Genomic DNA, 19,719 nt, shown 5'->3' on the forward strand with positions numbered 1-19,719 from the left:
CAATAATAATAATAGGGCTTCCCTGGTGGCGCAGTGGTTGAGAATCTGCCTGCCGGTGCAGGGGACGCGGGTTCGAGCCCTGGTCTGGGAGGATCCCACATGCCGCGGAGCAACTAGGCCCGTGCGCCACAACTACTGAGCCTGCGCGTCTGGAGCCTGTGCTCCACAATGGGAGAGGCCGCGACAGTGAGAGGCCCGCGCACCGCGATGAAGAGTGGCCCCCGCTTGCCGCAACTAGAGAAAGCCCTCGCACAGAAACGAAGACCCAACACAGCCAAAAATAAATAATAATAAATAAATAAATAAATAAAATTGAAAAGTAATAATAGTAATAGTAATAACAACAACAACACAAAGATTAGAACCCGTCAAATCTGTTTAAACACATGAGTTCATAATGATATTTTATGAATTTATTTATTTATTTTTGGGTGTGTTGGGTCTTCGTTTCTGTGCGAGGGCTTTCTCCAGTTCCGGCGAGCGGGGGCCACTCTTCATCGCGGTGCGCGGGCCTCTCACTGTCGCGGCCTCTCTTGTTGCGGAGCACAGGCTCCAGACGCGCAGGCTCAGTAGTCGTGGCTCACGGGCCTAGCCGCTCTGCGGCATGTGGGATCTTCCCAGACCAGGGCTCGAACCCGTGTCCCCTGCATTGGCAGGCAGATTCTTAACCACTGCGCCACCAGGGAAGCCCCCATAATGATATTTTAAAAGTAAGAACTGGCCAACCTCAGAAGATGACAGAGAACAAATTCATTACCTGAACGACTAGGAAATAAAGAGAAAGGCTCAAGCACCAGTGCGGTCCTTCCTCTGAGATGTTCTGCTGGGTAACAAAAGAGCAGACGAGATGACAAGGCTCTTTATGAAACCATCCAGTTAACAAATGAGCAGTAAGCGACACAACATCACCGCTTTGGAACCTCTGATGAATTAATAAATACAGGCATGAAGACTCAACAGCTGCCAACATCAGAAAAAGAGAGGCAACCAGATATCACGAGCCTTTACCTTGGACTAAACTCCCCTCAGCTGAGCCGGGTCCACCTCTGTATAAACTGCAGACAGAGGCGCTGGAGGCCCCGTGAGCATGGGAGCCACTGCTCAGACCATGGGGTCAAATGGCCCGGCTGCTCCACACATAAAGGGAAAGGAAGAGAAAGGACAAATGGGCAACAGCGTCTAGGGACACCTGTATGGCCGGCAAAACCATTTAGAAAACACGGAAGCCGGGTGGCAGCTATTTGGGGCCAATCCTACTTCCTGACCCTGGGAAATGGTTACCAGAGTGCCCACCCTAGACAGACTCATTAGGCCAGACATTTGTCTTGTATTGTTTTCTGGATTTATATTTCATTGTACAACAAAAAATTTTATATGTAACAGGTTGAAAAGAGAAAAGACTGTGAGTTCCTAAGATGAACTTTGGGGAGCGGGGGGAGGGGCACCGGAAGGCGTCAAGGCACCAACTCATTACTCGGAAGAGCAGCAAAGAGACCACGAAGTCACTAGTTGTGCTGCAAACCCAGGATAAAGCATGTCTCAGGGGCACAAACAGCCCCAGCGGGTGAGGAAGCTCTGTTCCACAGACACCAGAGAGTCACTGCAGGAGGAACAAGAGAACCGTGGAGGGCTTCCCTGGTGGCGCAGTGGTTAAGAATCCGCCTGCCAATGCAGGGGACAAGGGTTCGAGCCCTGGTCCGGGAAGATCCCACGTGCCGCGGAGCAACTAAGCCCGTGTGCCACGACTACTGAGCCTGCGCTCTAGAGCCCGCGAGCCACAACTACGGAGCCCGCGTGCCACAACTACTGAAGCCCGCGCGCCTAGAGCCTGTGCTCTGCAACAAGAGGAGCCACCGCAATGAGAAGCCCGCGCACCGCAATGAAGAGTAGCCCCCGCTCGTCGCAACCAGAGAAAGCCTGTGCGCAGCAACAAAGACCCAACGCAGCCAAAAAAAATAAAAGAATAAAATTAAAAAAAAAAAAGAGAACCGTGGAGCCGCCACCCTGCAACCTCTCACCGGACGACGGACCGAGGGCAGGAACTCGACCTCACAGTGACCCCACCAAGGCCGGCCGGAACGCAGGGACAATCTCAGCACCTGGACGAGCTCCGACCTCCAGTCCTAAGATTCGGGAACTAAAGGGAATGACCGGCCCCGGGCCAGTGGCGGGGCCGCAGGAGGGTGGGCAGAACCCACCTGGATTCAGCCAGAGCAGAGAACACAGACGTCTGACCACCAGCTAGGCGTCACGTGATAATGGGAACTACTGTTACTTCTGTTACAGGAGACAAGTGCTAAACGCTGGCTCAAAGCCCAGCGAGCGGAGCGGGACAGACCCAAGTGCTGGCGGCTTGGACGCCGAGCAGCAGGTTCAGAAGGTCAACTGTAACGCTTTCATCACGGACAGTTCTTCTAAAGAAGGTGACGGGGCCCGTGGAGAGGCTGCCAGCAACCTCAGGTGCAGCTCTGCCTCTCACCCGTCCACGTCCGAGTTCACAGCGAAGTAGAAAAGCCTTTTGGGAAAGCGTGACCTCAGCGGAGCAGCGCCCGCAGCCGTGTCGGCTCCCAACCACCACTCCCGCCTGGCCGCGCGCACAGCACCGTCCCCCTGAGCTGCGCCGGCGCTGCCGGGCAGGGCCCCCCTCGCACAGGAACGCGAACCCGCTCACCTGGTGGTCCGCGCTCTCCGTGGCCATGCACTGGTTGTTGGCCAGGGTGGTGATCTCTCGGCTTTTCGGGGTCTCCATCCGGCAGCTGCAGAGGGGCACCTCCTGAAGGCCGTCCGTCTCGCCTACGTCGGGACCGTTGGCCAGCCCTGCGGTCACACACAATGCGTGTCGCCGCCACGGCCCAGACAGCTTTGCTACACTCGGCCCCGCCCGCCCCACCTCCGCAGGGCAAGAAAGCGCAAACACGGTCCCTGCAGACACGCCCGCGGGCAGCCGCCCGGGAGCCAAGGTCCAGGAACCAGACCGCCCGGGACTTCGCTTCCCACATGCTTCCCAGCCAGAAAGCGCTTGTCTTTGTCACTTGGTTTTAGAATTGCAGCCACGAGACGAACGTTCTGTTCAACCTGAAAGAGTTTGGAGGCAGCTTGTCTACTGATCATCTAGAACGTTCCTCACCCACTACAACAGCGCAAAGAGCCTGCTTATTAGGCGGAAGGAGGAAAGGATTGGGGAACACAAAGAAGAAAACTAGGATCACGAAGAAAGTGTTGGGCGCAGCACATCACCACCTGACCCGACTTACAGGCAGGGCAAGGCGGGCACCACCGGGAGGAACGCAGCCCACAGCTAGGCCGGCTTGCAGTGGGGACAGAGGCCGGTGGCCAGAAAGACCCCTCGACCCAGCCACGGCTTCCAAAGGAAGGTGCGTTTCATGTTCCTTCTTGTGCAACGAAGTAGGGGTGTAGGGTAAGCGGGGGTCCCCACAGACATGGCAGGCCGGCTCACCTGGACCCCCATGAACCAGGACCCGTCCCCACCCTCCGCACCCATCCAGGTCACATGGCTCTTCTCCAAGGAGCCCCAGGCCCCCTGCCCTCCTGCCCAGCCTCAGGCCCCACAGCTGCCCCCCTAGAGGGTCTGGAACCCTAGCACTAAATGCACACAAAACTGGGGGACCTGACTCGTCCCTCCAAAGTGCTGACACCCCAGGCCCTGCGTGACTGGACACATCCACGGGTCCCTCCAATGGTGGCTGTCAATCCAGGGAACACCCTCAGGGAAGCAACTTATATGGCGCCCCGCAGCCTCTCCTCCTCCTCCAAGGGGCTCCCGCCAGCATGGCCCTTACTTTTATCAGAAGCTGAACATACACATTAAAGGCAGAGGCCACCTCCCTCACCCTCCAGGGCTCAGCTCAGACAACAGATAGGGGCAGCAGGCGCCCCCGCTGTGCTGCCCTCTCACCTCTGACCCCAGGCAATGTGGTAAAACGAGCACTATTTCCTGCTGGCGTCCAAGTCGGCACCTTCCTGAGACAAAGCTAAGAGCAGGTTTAGAAACAGTAAACACAGACGTCACTTCATCGGGAAGGAAGGCATGAGGGGATGACTGGAGAGGGGTTTCTGTTCTGTGTGCAGCAAGAAGAGCGGCTACTTCTCTGACAGACAAGCCTACGATTTTCTTCTTAAGCTAAAGATGTGATTTCCTAAACTCAACAAGTAAACCAAAAATCCTCTAGTGTTCAAAACGCTAACAGCTGGTTATTTGTCCTTTAAAGAATGATTGGTTAAACCCTGACAGCAGCAAAATCCATGGGGTGTAAGTAACAGGGATTTTACATTTTCCCCATGCTTCATTTCAAAGAAATTTTTCAAAAGAGCCAAACAGCTATTAATTAATTCCACTGGTAAAGATTTTCAGACAGCGAGGAGTGTGTGGCCCCAGCCCCAGAGCCAAGGACCACCGGAGCTGCAGTGCCAGGGACTTCAAGGCCCGGCTCCAGATATGCCACCATGGGGCACCACCAGCTCAACACCGACGAGAAGACACATTTCCACCAACACTGTTGGAATCAGGGATCATAAAAAAGCCACGTTGTGCAGAACGACGCCACTTGCATGCAGCCAGGGCAGAGGGTCACCTCCCACTGGGAGCCCCATACAAACACGCATGGCTCGCAGGACTCCTGACCTTGGTGGGCAACTGCACCCGACCCCTGGGGCCGCCTCACTAGAGCGCCACGGGGACACAGCACACTGGCCCCGCGCCCTGCCCACTCGGCACCAAACGCTCCCTCCCCCACCCCCACCGGCTGGCCCTGGCCACGCACGCGCTCACCTTCTGCGTCAGAGGCCAGCGTGCCCTTGACTCGGAGATCCAGGGAGTCCAGCGAAACCTCCATGTACCCCGTGCCGTCGCTGGGTGCCATGTGCTCTGCGCTTCCTGAAGACGATGCGTACGCTTCGGAACCTGCGTTCAAAGGCACGCACGTCAAACACGGTGCGCCGGGGCCTCGCGACCCACGGGAGGCGCCACGGGACACTCGCGAGCCACTCAGACAACAAACACACATAGCATCCGGGCCCCCATCCCGCACTTCTGCTGGTTCCCATTTCCGCACGATCTCCCTGGGGAGAGGGCAGCCGTGTCGAGGAAAGCAAAGGTGTGGGCATGTGGAAACACCTTTCTCTACAAACACACCAGCTAGATAAAAGCTGATCAAATAATCAAGGACACATAAAAACGTCGTGCACATACGTTCTGTGAATATTACTTTAAAAATAAGAGTAAAATCTGAATGGCAGCTTTGAAAGACCAGCTGATGTACAGCAGCTAAAGAAGCCCCAGACGTGCAGCGTCGCTGTGGAACCGGCCCAGCCTCAGACACCTGGGCTGCAGGATCCACAAGGAAAGGCTGCAGGGCCGCAGGGAGCGTCCTCCTGTGAGAAGGGGGTTTACGAAGCACATCACCCACCAAAGGGCAACACAATCTGAACACGCCAAGGAGAGGAATGTGTGTAAGTGAGGGGCCCGTCAAGGGAGGGGGCTCCTGTCCACAAGTCCCAGGAGGCCCAGCCGGGTAACTGCCATTCTAAGGGCATTTCACTGAGAAGCCTGTGAAAATGTGCATTTACACAGGATAATAACACCACCAGCAAAGGGCAAATGCCCATAGTTCAGAGCCAAGTTTTAAATATCTGTCATCGACATTATTTCAATGATGGGAAATGAACGAGCCATAACACAGAGAGGTTTGGTGCCCAAAGACTCTGAATTCAGGCCACAGTCTGAACCTAGATCTCAGGCAGGAAGGAGCCAACCACCAGCGAGAAACCATCACCCATCTGAGGAACTGAGGAGCCTTTGTGCGATTTTAAACACTTTACAGGAGGAAATAAAATTCAAACTCCCGTTTAAATATTTATTTAGGCAGGCATTCTACACATTACACACAAGATGGTGAAGATGAAGCCTCTACCCGAAACAACTTTTAGTCTTGGATCTACTAAGGCTTTTGTCAGCCGACAGCAGAAACCACATGGGGCATTCTGATCTTGGCTGATGATTCCTGGTTGAGAGACAAGGAAACGCAAGTGAAGGAGAGGAGGTTCACGGGACGCACACGTGGGCCTGGTGGGTCAACAAACCCCACCGGCCACCTGACTCCAGTCTGAAACTGACTGTCACACACGGGCCTCCAGCAGCCCTCTGCATTTCAGGGGCAGCTCTGTAAACCTGCTTCTCTATCAGGGGAATCTAGAAGAACGCTAAAATAACTGTGCAAGACAGAAAGAAGTCCTGCAGCTTTGTGGTGCTGGTATAGAGAAAAATCAATCAATAAAACAGACTAGAAAGTCTAGAAACAGCCATACGGTGACTGTCAACAAAGGTTCAAAAGGTTAAGTGAAGAAAGAAAAGTCAATGCAACCAATGGTGCTGGAACAGCTGGAAATGCACAGGCAAAAAAGTGAGCTGCCCGACAACACACACACACACTCACACACACTCAAAGTGGATCAGAGACCCACATGTACGGGCTAACTATAAAACTTCAAGAAGAAAACATGGGACAAAATCTTTGTGTCGTGGGTTGGTTAAGTCGAAGATTTCTGAGATCACGAAAAGCACGAATTTTAAAAGAAAACAATCCATAAATTAGACTTCAACAAACATTTTTTAAAACTTTTAGTAGGTGCACATACTTGCAAAACATCTATCTCACAAAAGACTTGTATCCAGAACACTGAAAGAAGTCACAACTCAGTGAGAAGATATACGCTCGGATTTTAAAGTAAGCAAAAGGTATAAACGCATTACGAGAAGATAAACGCTAAGATGTGCAACCTCGCTCTTTGTTAGGTAACCGCAATGAGGCAGCACCACACACCACCCAGCAGCACTGGAATCAGAGACTGACCGCGCAAGCGCTGCGGGGGCCAGTGCGGAGCTGGACTGCTCCCGTGCTGCTGCAGGAACGCAGAGCAGGACAAGCACTTCGGGAAACAGCTGGCAGCACTAAGAAGTGAGACACACAGCATGACCCAGCCACTCTCCACTCCTAAACGTTTACCCCAGATAAACGGAGCATTTGCTCTAAAAACATGTGTACACAAACTCTGCAGCAGTTTATCTGTAAGGGCCAAAAACTGGAAAGAGACCAAATGTCCAACAGGTGAGGGATAAACAAACCACAGACAGCTGCGCGTGGAACACCTCCCGCCAACAACAACACGGATGACCCTCATTTACTCGCGGAGAAGCCAGAGAGAAGGATCCATCCGTAAACTTCTCCACAGCGCTAACCCATCTGCGGAGACGACGTGGAGCAGAGGTGCCCGGGCCGGGGGAGGGCTGGCTGCAGAGGGAAGGTCTCCATCGCGCAGCGAGGGTGGCAGGGGTCTCCTGTCACACGCACGTGGTGAGGCTCACCAACCAAACACCTCAGCAACACACACTTCATGCTACGCCAAGTCCTCCATGGCAAAGCTGCAAAGACGGGGCCCCTGGGCCACTAACTTTGACGTCATGCCCTTCCCAGCTGTCCCTTTAACAAGGCTACCTCCAGATCAAGGGAATCTGAGCAAAGGGCTGAGAGCCACCGTGAGGACCAGGGCCCGGCCCGCACAGGACAATGAGGGCGGGACACAGGGAAGGTGGGGGCGGTCAGCGTGCGGCCCTACCACGGGGGCCTGCTGGAAGGAGACCCCCTGGCATCACCCGAGGGTCTCTAATAAAGCTGTTTCTGATGTTTTTATTTTTTTAAACAGTGGAGTCTTCCGTTCAAATGAAGTCCTACACAGAACCCCAGCCCCAAGCCCCCTACGGCCTGCTTCCGCCCGGGGTCCTGCGTGTGGCTCCGTGTTTACCTAGCACGGAGCAGGGCTTCTTTTTACTTCTCCGCCTCCTCTTCCTCGCTGGCTTGATCCAGGGGCTGTCAGGCTTCCCTTTCCTCTTGAGAAACTTCTTCTTGATGCTGGATTCAGAACTCTGAGAACCACGGGAAAGGAACAGAAAGAGCAAAGCATGGGCGCTCGGAAAGCAAAAGTTCTGTTTTCTTGCTGTATCGTGATAATCCAACTAGAAGATTAATTTCACTTTTAGACACTTTTCTAGGTCACATTCTTAAAGACACTCATGCTTTTCCCTAAATATCACTCTAAGCTCAGTTACTTGAGTTTGGCACAAAAAAGAATAAATGAAAAAGTTCTACCAGTAAATAAGTTCAGTAAAAGAATCCCCTTTTAATTACATGCACCCATTCATCTCGCTCATGAGAAAAGGAACAATCAAAGCCTCAATGTGCTTCAAATCTATGTCCAAATTAGCCATTACATGGAGAACAAGGAAAGAAATTATCATTAATTTACAACATTTCGAGATTCCTGTGAGTACGTGTGTCTCAAATCTAGACGCAGAAAGGGCATCTAACTGCCACGAGTTACAGCAGATGCCGAGCATGAACCACTAGCCTTTCTAACGACTCCACCACCAGGATCTCACAACCCCTGTTAACTACGGATAGAAAAAGGAATTTTAAAATGTGTGTTCACGAGATAAAAAGATACACTAAGGGCGGCTCACTGGCCTTTCCAACAGTTGCCCTGGAGCCTGAGCCCTCGTGCTGGGCCCCCTGAGACGCCCAGGTGCCCTGTGCCCCCTTCAGAGCAAAGCTCCGGGAAGAAAGTCTGCCAAGAGCAGCACCACAGCCCCCTGCGCTTCAGTCGACGACCCCAAAGAAACACGTTTATCGCCAGACACAACAGCCCCTCCCAGGGCTCATCTCCGCCACCCACGTGGCCACTTTCTCCTTCTCACGCACAGAGACTCCCTTCCCTGCCCTGCCTGACGGCCGGCCCTCAGGCTCGCCAGGCTCCGTCCTCCCCCCACAGCCCCGCCCTCTGACCCTGCCCCCCCCCCGTGAGGTCGTGTCACTCGCACCCCTCAGCTCTGAGCCACATCCAGCCCGCGGAGGGCCTGCGGTTCCGCCTCGGACGCCTCGATCTTCCCTCGCCCGGTCCACCCGGCGGCCCCTCCCTGGCTCTCTGCTCGGGCCGCTTTCTCTGCGGCTCCCACGTGGCTCCTCTGCCAGGAGCCCCCCGTCACCCGCGCACAGGTTACCAGATCGGACTCGTCTCCGTCCTCCTCCTCCTCCCCGGTGCCGGCCGACTCCTGCTCCTCTTCAGATTCGCCCTCCATCTGAGCAGCCGCGCCGGGTCCCAAAAAGAAAACAAACCAATGAGAGCCGTTGGTGGCAGGCGATCTGACCCGACACACCTTGGAGGCGTCCCAGCTCCCCGAGAGCCCGGCCCGGAAGGGCTGCTGCCCCCATGCCAGGCTCCCGCGCTGACCTGGACCACCGATCCGATGTGACTCGGAGGGCGGCCCCCTGGCATGGGCGAGGGCGTCAAACGTATGCAGATCAGTGCGCATGAGAGACTGCACTCACCGCAAAAAGGTTTTCAGAGGCCAGAGACTAATATAAAACGCAAAACCTACCACCCCCCCCCCCCGACCCGCGAGCCCGCCCAGCCCCAGGGCCTCGACCTGCTGCCAATGCTGGGCACCCGCGGGCGAGCACGGGAGTGTTTGCCTGCAGGGGCAGAGCACCCAGCACAATTCTGCGTCTTACTTTCTTCTAATGAAAAGTACGCTGTGGGATCTTTCCGTAACAGAACAGCAGAGGCACCTGGGTTCACCTTCTCTACCTACACAGGAGCCACGCGCCCCCTCCACCCTTCCCCGCGCACCCGGCTGTGGCTCCTCGAGGGGCCACGCGGTGACCGTACCCTCACAGTCTCACAGGAAGGGTAAGACCCTCTGGACAAACAGCAGACACGTGCTCCCACCCGTGCAGGACACTCCGGGTGTGGGGCGCCCACAGGGCACCCCCAGGCCCTCTGAGGGGCCGCACCGCCCCGAGTGTCTCCCATGCGTGCTCCTCCGTTTCTCCCATTGCGTACTGCGTGACCACAGCCACAGCCCGTATTTCCACTGGGTCCTTGCTTTCTTAGTAACTGTGGAAGCTACACACACACGGGAAACTACACACACACATTGTCTGTTAAATATGTTATAAACATTCTCCTATCAAGCTCTACAGGCTCTGCTTCTGCTATTTCTTTTTAAAGTAAAACTTCTGGGGTTTTAATCTGGACAAGTCGAACCTCTCAGTCTCTCCCTTCGTGGCTTCTAGGTTTGTGTCTTACAACAGAAGGCCTTCATTTGAGATCAGAAAAACGGTTTCCAACACTTTTTCCCACAGTTAAATATTTTGTGTTGACACTTTAAATCTTCTGGAATTTGCTTTTTTAAATAACAGCTTTACTGATTTATAATTCACCTACCCTTAAATTCACCCTTTTAAAGTACACAATTCAGTGGTCTTGAGTGTATTCAGAGTTGTGCAACCATCACCCCCACCAATTCCAGAATGGAGTGTACATTTGTTGTGCACCTTGATCTAAGGGTCGGCCTTCACTTTGCCCCCAATTTTCCCAATAACATTTATTGAAAAGTTCATGATCCCTTGCAAACAAACTGAAAACCCAACCCTTAGAACAAACTGTATCTCTGCAGACAGACAGGTGCACTGTGGCCGCCCTGCTCCACTCTCTCATGGCTCCCCCGTGCCTGCACGAATCCCCACTTGAACCCCCTCCATAACTGTCCTGCTAACCTCTCCCCCGCCCCCCAGCCCGTTCTCGCCATGAACGACTCCCATGTCAGCTGGTCCCACAGAAAATCCTGTGGGAATTTTGATGAGAACAGTTCTGAATTCATGGATAACATGGGGAAAGGGAGATGAAAGAATGGATCTTCTCATTCAGACAAATAATGGGTCATTCCATGAACTTATTCTTTTTTTTAACCTCTTTAAGTTTTACTATTTTCTCCTTATAGATAACAGACATTTCTTGTTAAATGTATTGCTAAGCACTGTGGTGATGTTAAAGACTTACAGCTAATTTTTAGGTGTGATATTGTGGTTTTGTTGTTCAAAGAATCCTTACCTTCTAAGGACCCACACTGATATACCGGCCTCAAGACCGTCCAGGTGGAGCAGGAACTCTGGCAAGCACCAGTGGCTGTACATATGCACAGCCTGACGCTTTCCATTCAGGAGTTAACAAGTATTGTCGGGTGTTTACTGATATTATTGACAAGCTGTCCTTATATTTTCTGACTGGCAGGACCACACAAGCTCAGCTCACTGGCCACAGCAGCCGCTCAGCTGGTTTCCGTGGATTTTTTTAGACGGATGATTATATTCCCAGCAAACTCCCTTGTCCTTTAAAATATTAATGTTTCCTTCCGGTTCTCACCTTACAGCATCACAGCAAGAATGACCAATGTGGCACGCTCGTGTGAGGGGAGGAAGTGGCAACCCGCACTTTTCTTTTTGTTTGTTTTTTTTTTTTTCTTGGCTGCATCGGGTCTTAGTTGCAGCACGCGGGACCTTTCGTTGTGGCGTGCGGGCTTCTCTCTAGTTGTGGCGTGCGGGTTTTCTCTCTCTAGTTGTGGTACGTGGGCTCTGTAGTTTGTGGCACGCGGGCGCTCTAGTAGAGTCGTGCAGGCTCAGTACTTGTGGTGCACGGGCTTAGCTGCCCCGTGGTATGTGGGATCTTAGTTCCCCGACCAGGAATCGAACCCGCATCCCGTGCATTAGAAGCTGGATTCTTTACCACTGGACCACCAGGGAAGTCCCAACCTGTACTCTTTTTATCACTGGTATTAACAATGGTTTAAAACTTTCACCATTAAATACAACCTTTTTTGTAGAATTCTGGTATCTTTATAATAAGTTTTATTTAAACGTTGTCTTTAAATTTCATTGGGTAGTTTCTTATTCTAAAAATACTAAGCAGTGAAACTACCCATCAAAGTGAGCAGATTAACAACTTCCGAAACTCCTGTGACTGTAAAGGGAGGAATAAGGAATAAGTACTTGAAAACTGCACACACAGCAGCTACAGGAACAGGCGTAAGGCGCTCGGGGAGAGGAGGGAGGGGAGCACCACAGCTGGCATCTGAGTGGACAGACGGTGTGGCGCTAAGCCAGGCAGAGGCCACACAGGGTGGGGGACCCGAGCCAGCAGGCCCCGCACCCACCTGCCCCATCCACCCCAGTGCTGAGACAAGGACGCCGGTCATCGGTGAGGAGTCAGCCCCCTACGCGGAGAAGGAGGCACCGTGCTGGCCGCACGCACACAGGGCCTCCCTTACTACAAATCGACTTTTTAAAAGGACAGATAACTACACAGATAAACAGCTGGGTCCCAAACAGGCACTTCACAAGAGAAGACATCCAAACAGCAAATAAACATACAAAAAAGTACCCAAGCTTCTCAGAAACCAGGGAAACGCAAATCAGAACTGCAGTGTGAGAGCGCTCAGCCGCGCCAGGAGGGCAGCCCACCAAGTTCACAAGCCCGCGATGCACACGCAGGACGTGCAGCTCCCCTCGCGGATGTGCCAGACATGGGCAACAGCCCCGCTGGAGCCCCGCACACACCCGTCCAGAGGGGTGAGGCCCCACTTGGCTCCCAACGCTCTGGCCTCGGGGCCCCTCCCTCTCGTAGAAACTACTGAGAACAGCCAAGGGCTGTGGGGGCCCGTGAGTCCATGAACACACGCCGCTGCAGACACTTACACCTGCGGCGTGGCTCCCTCAAAGGAGAGTGAGAAAGGCAGGTAACATCCCAGCATTATTATAACCCTGGAGGGTCTCAGAGACCCTGGGCCACCTTAAAAACCACTGTCACACAACAGTGAAAATGAACTAACAGCATAAATAAATCGCACAAACACAACACAGAGTAAAACGAGCCGCACTCAGAACAGGAGCGCTTCCTGCGTGACTGCATCGAAGCCCAGAACGAGGGCAGAGGCAACCCGCCACGGGGGCCGGAGGGGGGGCGCCACCCACATGCTCCTGCCCTGGGCACCGCTGACCTGTGCCCCATCCCCAAGTCCACATGGCAGGCAGCTGGACCCTGTGACATGCCTTCCGGTCTCTCTCCTTTGCTCCGTTACCTCAGCAGGTCCTGTGAAGAGCTTTCCTGGAGGCCGCAGCCTCCCCTGCCCTCGTCCCCTGATACACGGTTGTGTCTGGCTGACTTTAAGGCAGGTTTAGCCTCAGAACCGGCTGGCGTATCTCCCATCTTTCTCGTCTCCGGAACAGGTCACATAACAAATCCATGACTATTTGTTCCTATCACTGATCTGTTTAGATCTGCTCCTGCCATCTTATTTTGTTTTCCACATTTTCTTTTTGATTCTGCTTTTATTTATTTCCTGATTCTTTTGTTAGCTTGATACCCATTTAATTTTCTTCCTTTGTATCAGTATCTAGACTCAGTGTTATTCAGTGTCTAGATTCTTTCCGGAAGATGAGGACCTCCATCAAAATAGAGAATCCAGAGATAGACTCACATTCAAATGCCGCGTGGTATGTGACAGAGGTGGCATTTTAAATCAGCAAGGAAGCAAATGTCAGTCAATAAACAGTGCTGGCACACACAGCTCACCATGTGAGGGAGGCCATACAACCCTGACCTCACATTTTGTTCAAAAAGCTTTACTGAGGTATAATTTATATACCATAAAATTCACCCACTTTGTCTCTACATCACATTTCATCAAAAATTCTCTATGAATCAAATGTTTATACATAAAGAATGAAGCCCATGAAGAATTAGAAGACAGCTTACGTCAATATATTCAAAATCGCCACAGGGAAAGGTCTGTGTATTGTAATTAGAACTCCGAACCCAGAAATCATACAGAAACAGACTAGATCCATGAGCTCTGACATCGCAGCCAAGGCTGGACAGCACACACCTTCGAGCAACAGGTCAGCTCTGCGCTCACATAAGGCTGCCCAGACCACATGACCCAGCGGAAACGGGGTCGCTAGACAACAAATCCTGACAGCCAGTCGTGTGAGAAGCTGCTCGGCACATTCAGACCTGCAGCAAAACACTGAGATGCAGGGACATGCAGATGAAAACCTGTCCCTCCCAACTCACTGCGGCAGGGACCTGGAGATGCCCACATGCCACCTCTCAACAAAGTGCTCACTGCGAGCCCCGAGTGTCACCTCTAACAACAGGAGAAGGCTTTACGGGGGGCGGGGGCGGGGGGGGGGGGCCGCACACCCGCTGAGGGGCCCAGCCAAGAGCAGCTCGTGGAACCACAGGCAAAGCTCCTCAAGGAGACTGGACGTCCAGAGTCAAGTCCCCACTGCAAGCAGCGGGGAGTACAGGTCTGTAAAAATCACCATTCAAAATACCACCGCAAGAATTAGGAGACTGCTTCCTTCCTACACGAAAGGGAGAAAATAATACAAGATGGAAGAGAAAAAAATAATAAATGATATCTTAAATCATTTTAAAATTTCCTTTAAATCTCTAATGTTAGCATTTTCTACCAATTTATTTTTGAAAAATTATACCTTAATAGCTGGGCCAACATTTAAAATTTTGCCCCAAAACCTGCTAAAAAATAGAACTGGCATAAATGGCTAATATGAATCTGAAATTTAAGCAACACTAAGAAAAAACACGGCCCAAACTCCAGAAGCTGAAAGAAAATGCTTTACACATGTCAAAGGCTGTACCCACAGGGCTGATGCAAAGTGCAAAAAGCTGCAACAAACTCACTGGAACGTCTCTGCCCACCCTTAGTTTCAGAATAACTCATAAGGTGTAATGGTCCATCTTAAAGATGCTCCAAAGTTTTCTCAGACAAGCCTGATGCGTGGACAGTAAACCCACGGCTCCACACGTCCACCTCTCAGCCACGGTTTCGCCTCCGTGTCTAACTCACCCCTCCCCCAACCAGAAAGGCCCCAACAGCAACAGCCACTCTGCTCAGGTCTGCGCCCGGCGCCCCTGGGCCCCCTGCATCACTGAAACCGTACAAGCCCCGTGTCCCTGTCATGTTGCGGCAAAGATAGAAACGAGGGTCTTTTCTTTTCTGACAAACAAGGAAAATAAAGGAGCCATGGGCAGGCTAGGGAAATAACATAAACTGGCCTGAAAGAGTTAATCAATCCTAGCTTTTCTTTCTTTTTTTTTTTTTTTTCCCTTGGCTGCATTGGGCCTATCGTTGCTGCACACGGGCTTTCTCTAGTTGTGGCGAGCAGGGGCTACTCTTTGTTGCGGTGCGCGGGCTTCTCATTGCAGTGGCTCCTCCTGTTGTGGAGCACAGGCTCTAGGCACGCAGGCTTCAGTAGTTGTGGCACGCAGGCTCAGCAGTTGTGGCTCGTGGGCTCTAGAGCGCAGGCTCAGTAGTTGTGGCGCACAGGCTTAGTTGCTCCACGGCACGTGGGATCTTCCCGGACCAGGGCTCAAACCCGTGTCCCCTACACTGGCAGGCGGATTTTTAAGCACTGCGCCACGAGGGAAATCCCAACCCTAGTTTTATTTTAACTGTTACTAATCTGTAGTGTAACTAGACTTATCCTTCACAAAGCTAACCTCTAAAACTCTCTGACACTATGTGAATTACATCCTGCACTCCCCTGTAGCAAATCACCCCTTGTAGCGTTCTGCATTTCAGAAAGAAGGTCGCAGCCGATAACCCAGCCGATAACAAACGGACCCAATTACCGGGCCGCCTGACACCAGCAGTGACTGTTTTGAAATAATGCAAGAAGAAGAAAAATTCAAGACCTTCATTGCTTTGATCCTTATCACCTACCCCAGACTGTGAGTTCCACCTATAAGACCTCTCCTGATTCCCCAGGGAGGGGGGGCACAGCTCTTGAGGCCCTAGCCTGCTGTGTTCCCTTTTTGCCTGGCAAAGAATAAAGCTATTATTTCTTTTCCTCCAAAACTCTGTCTCCGTATTCCTGTTTGGCACTGGTGCACAGAGAGCCAAGATAAGGCATCACCACCCCCAGACGCTGCCACGCCTTCAGGGCCACCACACCGCCACCCCCGAGCTCGTCCTGGGTGGACACGGATGAAGCGTCCATAACGAGGACACGCCAGCGCACGTACCACCCCACGGGCCTGTCAGCAGCCCTGGGCGCTCACCCCACTGGGAGGACAGAGGCCTCACCTGCAGGAGGACCACACCTGTGCCGGGTGCCTGGGACACCGTGCCAAGGCCAAGGGCAAGCCGTACTGGCACTCGGTCAGCCACGGTTAGCAGTTTGGGTTATTAATGGTATTATTCCTGTCACTCCCAAGCCTAACAATGCTCAAGCCCTTTACTTCCATGAATGCTGCACAGGAAGACAAACACTTCTCTGATGAAAATAAACTATCTAAAAATTCAAGAGAAATAAAATACAAGAATCCCAGCCAGAAGTAAACAGGGGGCTTTATTAAGGCCCAGAAGCGCCCAGAGGCCACCCCCGCCCCCGCCAGGACCGAGGTCTGCGGTGTGCGTCCCGCCCACCTTCTGGGTGCGGTCGGGCTCCAGGGCGCCGTCCTTGGAGGCCCTGCTGTCCTCGGCAGGGAACACGGCGGCCGGCTGGGCTCCCTGGTCCTCATCCTCCTCCAGCTCCTCCGAGTCGTCCTCCTCCGAGTCCAAGTCCAGGCTCTCCCCGTTCACGTGGAGGGAGCCGTCACCGAGGTCCTTCTCGCCCTGCAACACGGCAGAAGCCCACGTCAGGACCCCACTAGCTCATCCGGGCAAGGCCCACGGGGCGGGGCGGGGGAGGGGGTGGCGACTGTGCCGGAGGACGAGAGCCTGGGGCGGGCGGGGGCCACCCTGGAGCAGAGACGGAGGGCAGCCCCCGCGGCCGGGCCCGCAGCCTTACCTTGGAGCCCACCGTGGAATGAGTTATGCTCTTAAACATCTCAATCACCGTCCTCTGTTTTAACACTTTGGTCTTTTTCTTAGGAACCAGGCTATAGGTTCCCATTCTTCGTTTTTTCTTCCGAGATACTGCAGCTGCTAAAACAAAAGGCAAGCAAGCTAAAAAAAAAAAAAAAGTCAAAAGGGGACGAGAGAAGAAAAGAAATGCCGTTCAAATGTTTTTAAAGGTAGGTGACAGTTCACAAACTCTGATCACCGAAATCATCAGCACCCACAACAGCGTCTTAAGTTGCACAGAGAAAGCTGAAAACCCGCCACAGATACAGGATTTGTTCACAAGGAGACACCGAGCTGTACAGAGGGCAAACGTGAGCACCCCCTCCCGAGCAGGCAGCACAACACCGGGAGACCCACAAGCCGTCAGGAGCAGGCCCTGGAGCACCTGGGACAGCCTCTGAGCAGGGCTCTCCGAGGGGCTGAGAAGGAAGGGCCTCCTCCAGACGCCCTCCTGCTCGTGTGTCCAGAGGGTCCACCTCTGACGTGCAGCCACTGAAGAGTGGCCTTACACCACTGTCACCTGGACCCTCCGTCCTCGCTCAGCACTTCACAGACCGAAGGGAAGAATACTGGAAACAACGGCCCGGCAAGCTATCCCTGCACAAGGGCCAGGGAAGGAGAGGCCTGGGAGCAAGGTCTCCTGACAAGCACAGCAGTGGAGGGGGCACCGAGCCGGGGCTTGGGGGCTCGTGGCCCCTGACGCTGTTCTGGGCAAAGCAGCCCCAGGTTTACTGCTTTGACAGAATGAGGGTCTCTGTGATGTTTTATTTTTGTAAAAAGTTCCAGGGTATGAAAAAAAAAATCTGAAAACCACTGCTTTAACACGGAGGAACTCCACGAAAGGGCTGAAAGAAATACCTTACGTTTTATTTCTACAAAATGCAGAGAAGGGATACGGGGAGAAAGGACGCACGTCAGCCATGGGCGCCGGGGGTCAGGCTGACAGCCCCTCGCAGGTGCGTGGCGACGCCAGGACACTGAGGACAATCGCCACACGGGCCGCACATGTTGACGTGGAAACGCCGTCTGTCCACGCGCTGAACGGAGCACAGGTGAGCCGGCAGAGGTGCGTGCCCCCCAAGGAGGAGGCGGGTGAGTTGTGAGCTCTGTGCAAATCTGCCGTCTCGGCTCGGCTCGCGCCGCAGCAGGGCACCGCAGCAGGACAGCAAGAGCAGGCCCTCCGGGGCGGGGTTGTCACCACAGTGACTTAAAATACGGACAAGAAGAGATGGCCCGAAAGCGTGCACTTCCTGTGATAGCGTAATGCGCCAGCCAGGGGAAGGGGGGAGGAGGAAGGTTTGAAGAACGAGGCAGGCCCTTCCGGTCCGCAGGGACGCCATCACACAGGGCCACATCCCCACGGGCCCCTGCTCCCGTGGGGGGAGTGGGGGGTGGGGGGGTGGGGGACGGGACGGGGACGCTGCAGGCACAGCAAGAGGGGCCTGCCGCCTCCCTAGGGAGCGAGCCGGGCAGCTGCTGCAGGAGCGCCAGGCACCAGGCCATTCACACTGTCCTGAGCCCGCGGCCCGTCTCCGGCCCTCAGATAAGGAAACAAAGGCAGAGAAGGACCCAAGTGGGAAACTGCTAAACACACTCAGCACTTCTCTTTAGAAAACTTGGATTGAACAGATAAGGAAATAATAAAGCTAAAATAGGAACAATCTTAACTTTTATTAAGATAAAAGATCCTTGCAGCTTGCAGGATCTTAGTTCCCTGACAAGGGACTGAACCCACACCCATGGAGTCCTAACCACTGGACTGCCAGGGAATTCCCCAATCTTAACTTTTTAACAGAAGTACCGACTCCTGACATACCTCGCCAAGTCCTACACACATGCGTGTAATTCCACAGAGACATGCAACTCTGTCCAGCTTTAACTCTCTGCAACAAATAATACTGAGTTGAAATAGACCAAAAGTTGCAGGTGGTGGGGAGACAGACTGACAGTGTTTTCTAACCAACCACCGCGCTCCAACAAACAGAACAAGGGCTCCTTGGAGACACGGCTGGTCCCAGGACTGGGGAAGGACAAGACGGGCTGGGTCCACCTGGTGTAGCCAGGAAGTCCTCACAAAGTGATGGGGTCACATCGGAGGACTCAGGAGCCAGCCTGACGGGCAAACCCGGGACAATGTGAACATGACGGTGACGGACTGGAGCCCAGAGACTCACATAAGGATCCATGAGTTGAGACAGAGGCAAGGCTGGAAAGGGGAGGCCCTTCATTCCAGCAGAAGCGCCACTAGGAAGTAAGGAGGGGGCGATGGAATTGGAAGCCATCCTGGGACGATCAGTCTGGGAGTGGGTCCCTAGATGCTCAAGCTGCCAGGTGGGACCGTGCAACCCTCTAAGCCCCGCCTCCAAAGACACAAAGGACGACGGCCCAAGGACCTGTAGACCCAGCCCTGCCGCAGCAGGACCAACACCCACACCCCACTCCCGGGGGACGCAGCAAGGACACACGCCCCTCGGGGACAGCAGTGACCCGAGCCTGACCCGGGAAGACAGCAGCGACCCCATGGGGACGCTCCAGATGTCAAGAGGCACACTAAGGGACTGCAGGAAGCCGGACAGAAATGCCTCCTGGGACGACTGACTGGCAAAGGCGAGTGGGGCCTGAGGCCTGGACGACGCGTCACACGGGGGGCCCTTCCAGGCTCTGACACTACAGCGACTGCCCGAGAGGGCGCCACGCACAACACGGACGCGCCCAGGGCCTCATGTCTGCAACATCCACGCACGTTCAGAAGCAAACGTTACACGCTGGGTGGGAGAAGGACACGCGACTGTGCACGTGGTAGAATGGGCGGAGGGGGACGGGGGAGGCCACAGACATCCTCTGCAGAACCTCTGGTCTGAAATTACTGATAAGCAACAAGTGTTCTAAAAGTCCTGAGGAAGATAGGCCCCAACCAGCACATGACCACCCCAGGGCAG

At 53.7% G+C, this 19,719-nt stretch overlaps 1 protein-coding gene across 4 annotated transcripts in view; it reads right to left on the reverse strand.

Annotated features, from left to right (window-relative positions):
* The window catches only part of EHMT1 (euchromatic histone lysine methyltransferase 1), a 155,061-nt gene that overhangs the window by 45,740 nt on the left and 89,602 nt on the right, over positions 1-19,719 (reverse strand). For 2 of the 4 annotated variants that reach the window (XM_061199512.1, XM_061199513.1), the window contains exons 5-10: positions 16,725-16,882; positions 16,361-16,549; positions 9,071-9,148; positions 7,819-7,939; positions 4,790-4,921; positions 2,672-2,817 (exon numbers count right to left, since the gene is read on the reverse strand). In XM_061199512.1, coding sequence (XP_061055495.1) covers positions 2,672-2,817; positions 4,790-4,921; positions 7,819-7,939; positions 9,071-9,148; positions 16,361-16,549; positions 16,725-16,882 — 824 coding nt within the window. The remainder of the gene's footprint in view (positions 1-2,671; positions 2,818-4,789; positions 4,922-7,818; positions 7,940-9,070; positions 9,149-16,360; positions 16,550-16,724; positions 16,883-19,719) is intronic. The other 2 variants (XM_061199515.1, XM_061199514.1) reach the window with 2 other exon arrangements.

Source organism: Eubalaena glacialis, chromosome 9, assembly GCF_028564815.1.
Source record: "Eubalaena glacialis isolate mEubGla1 chromosome 9, mEubGla1.1.hap2.+ XY, whole genome shotgun sequence".
Classification (NCBI taxonomy): Eukaryota; Metazoa; Chordata; class Mammalia; order Artiodactyla; family Balaenidae; genus Eubalaena; species Eubalaena glacialis.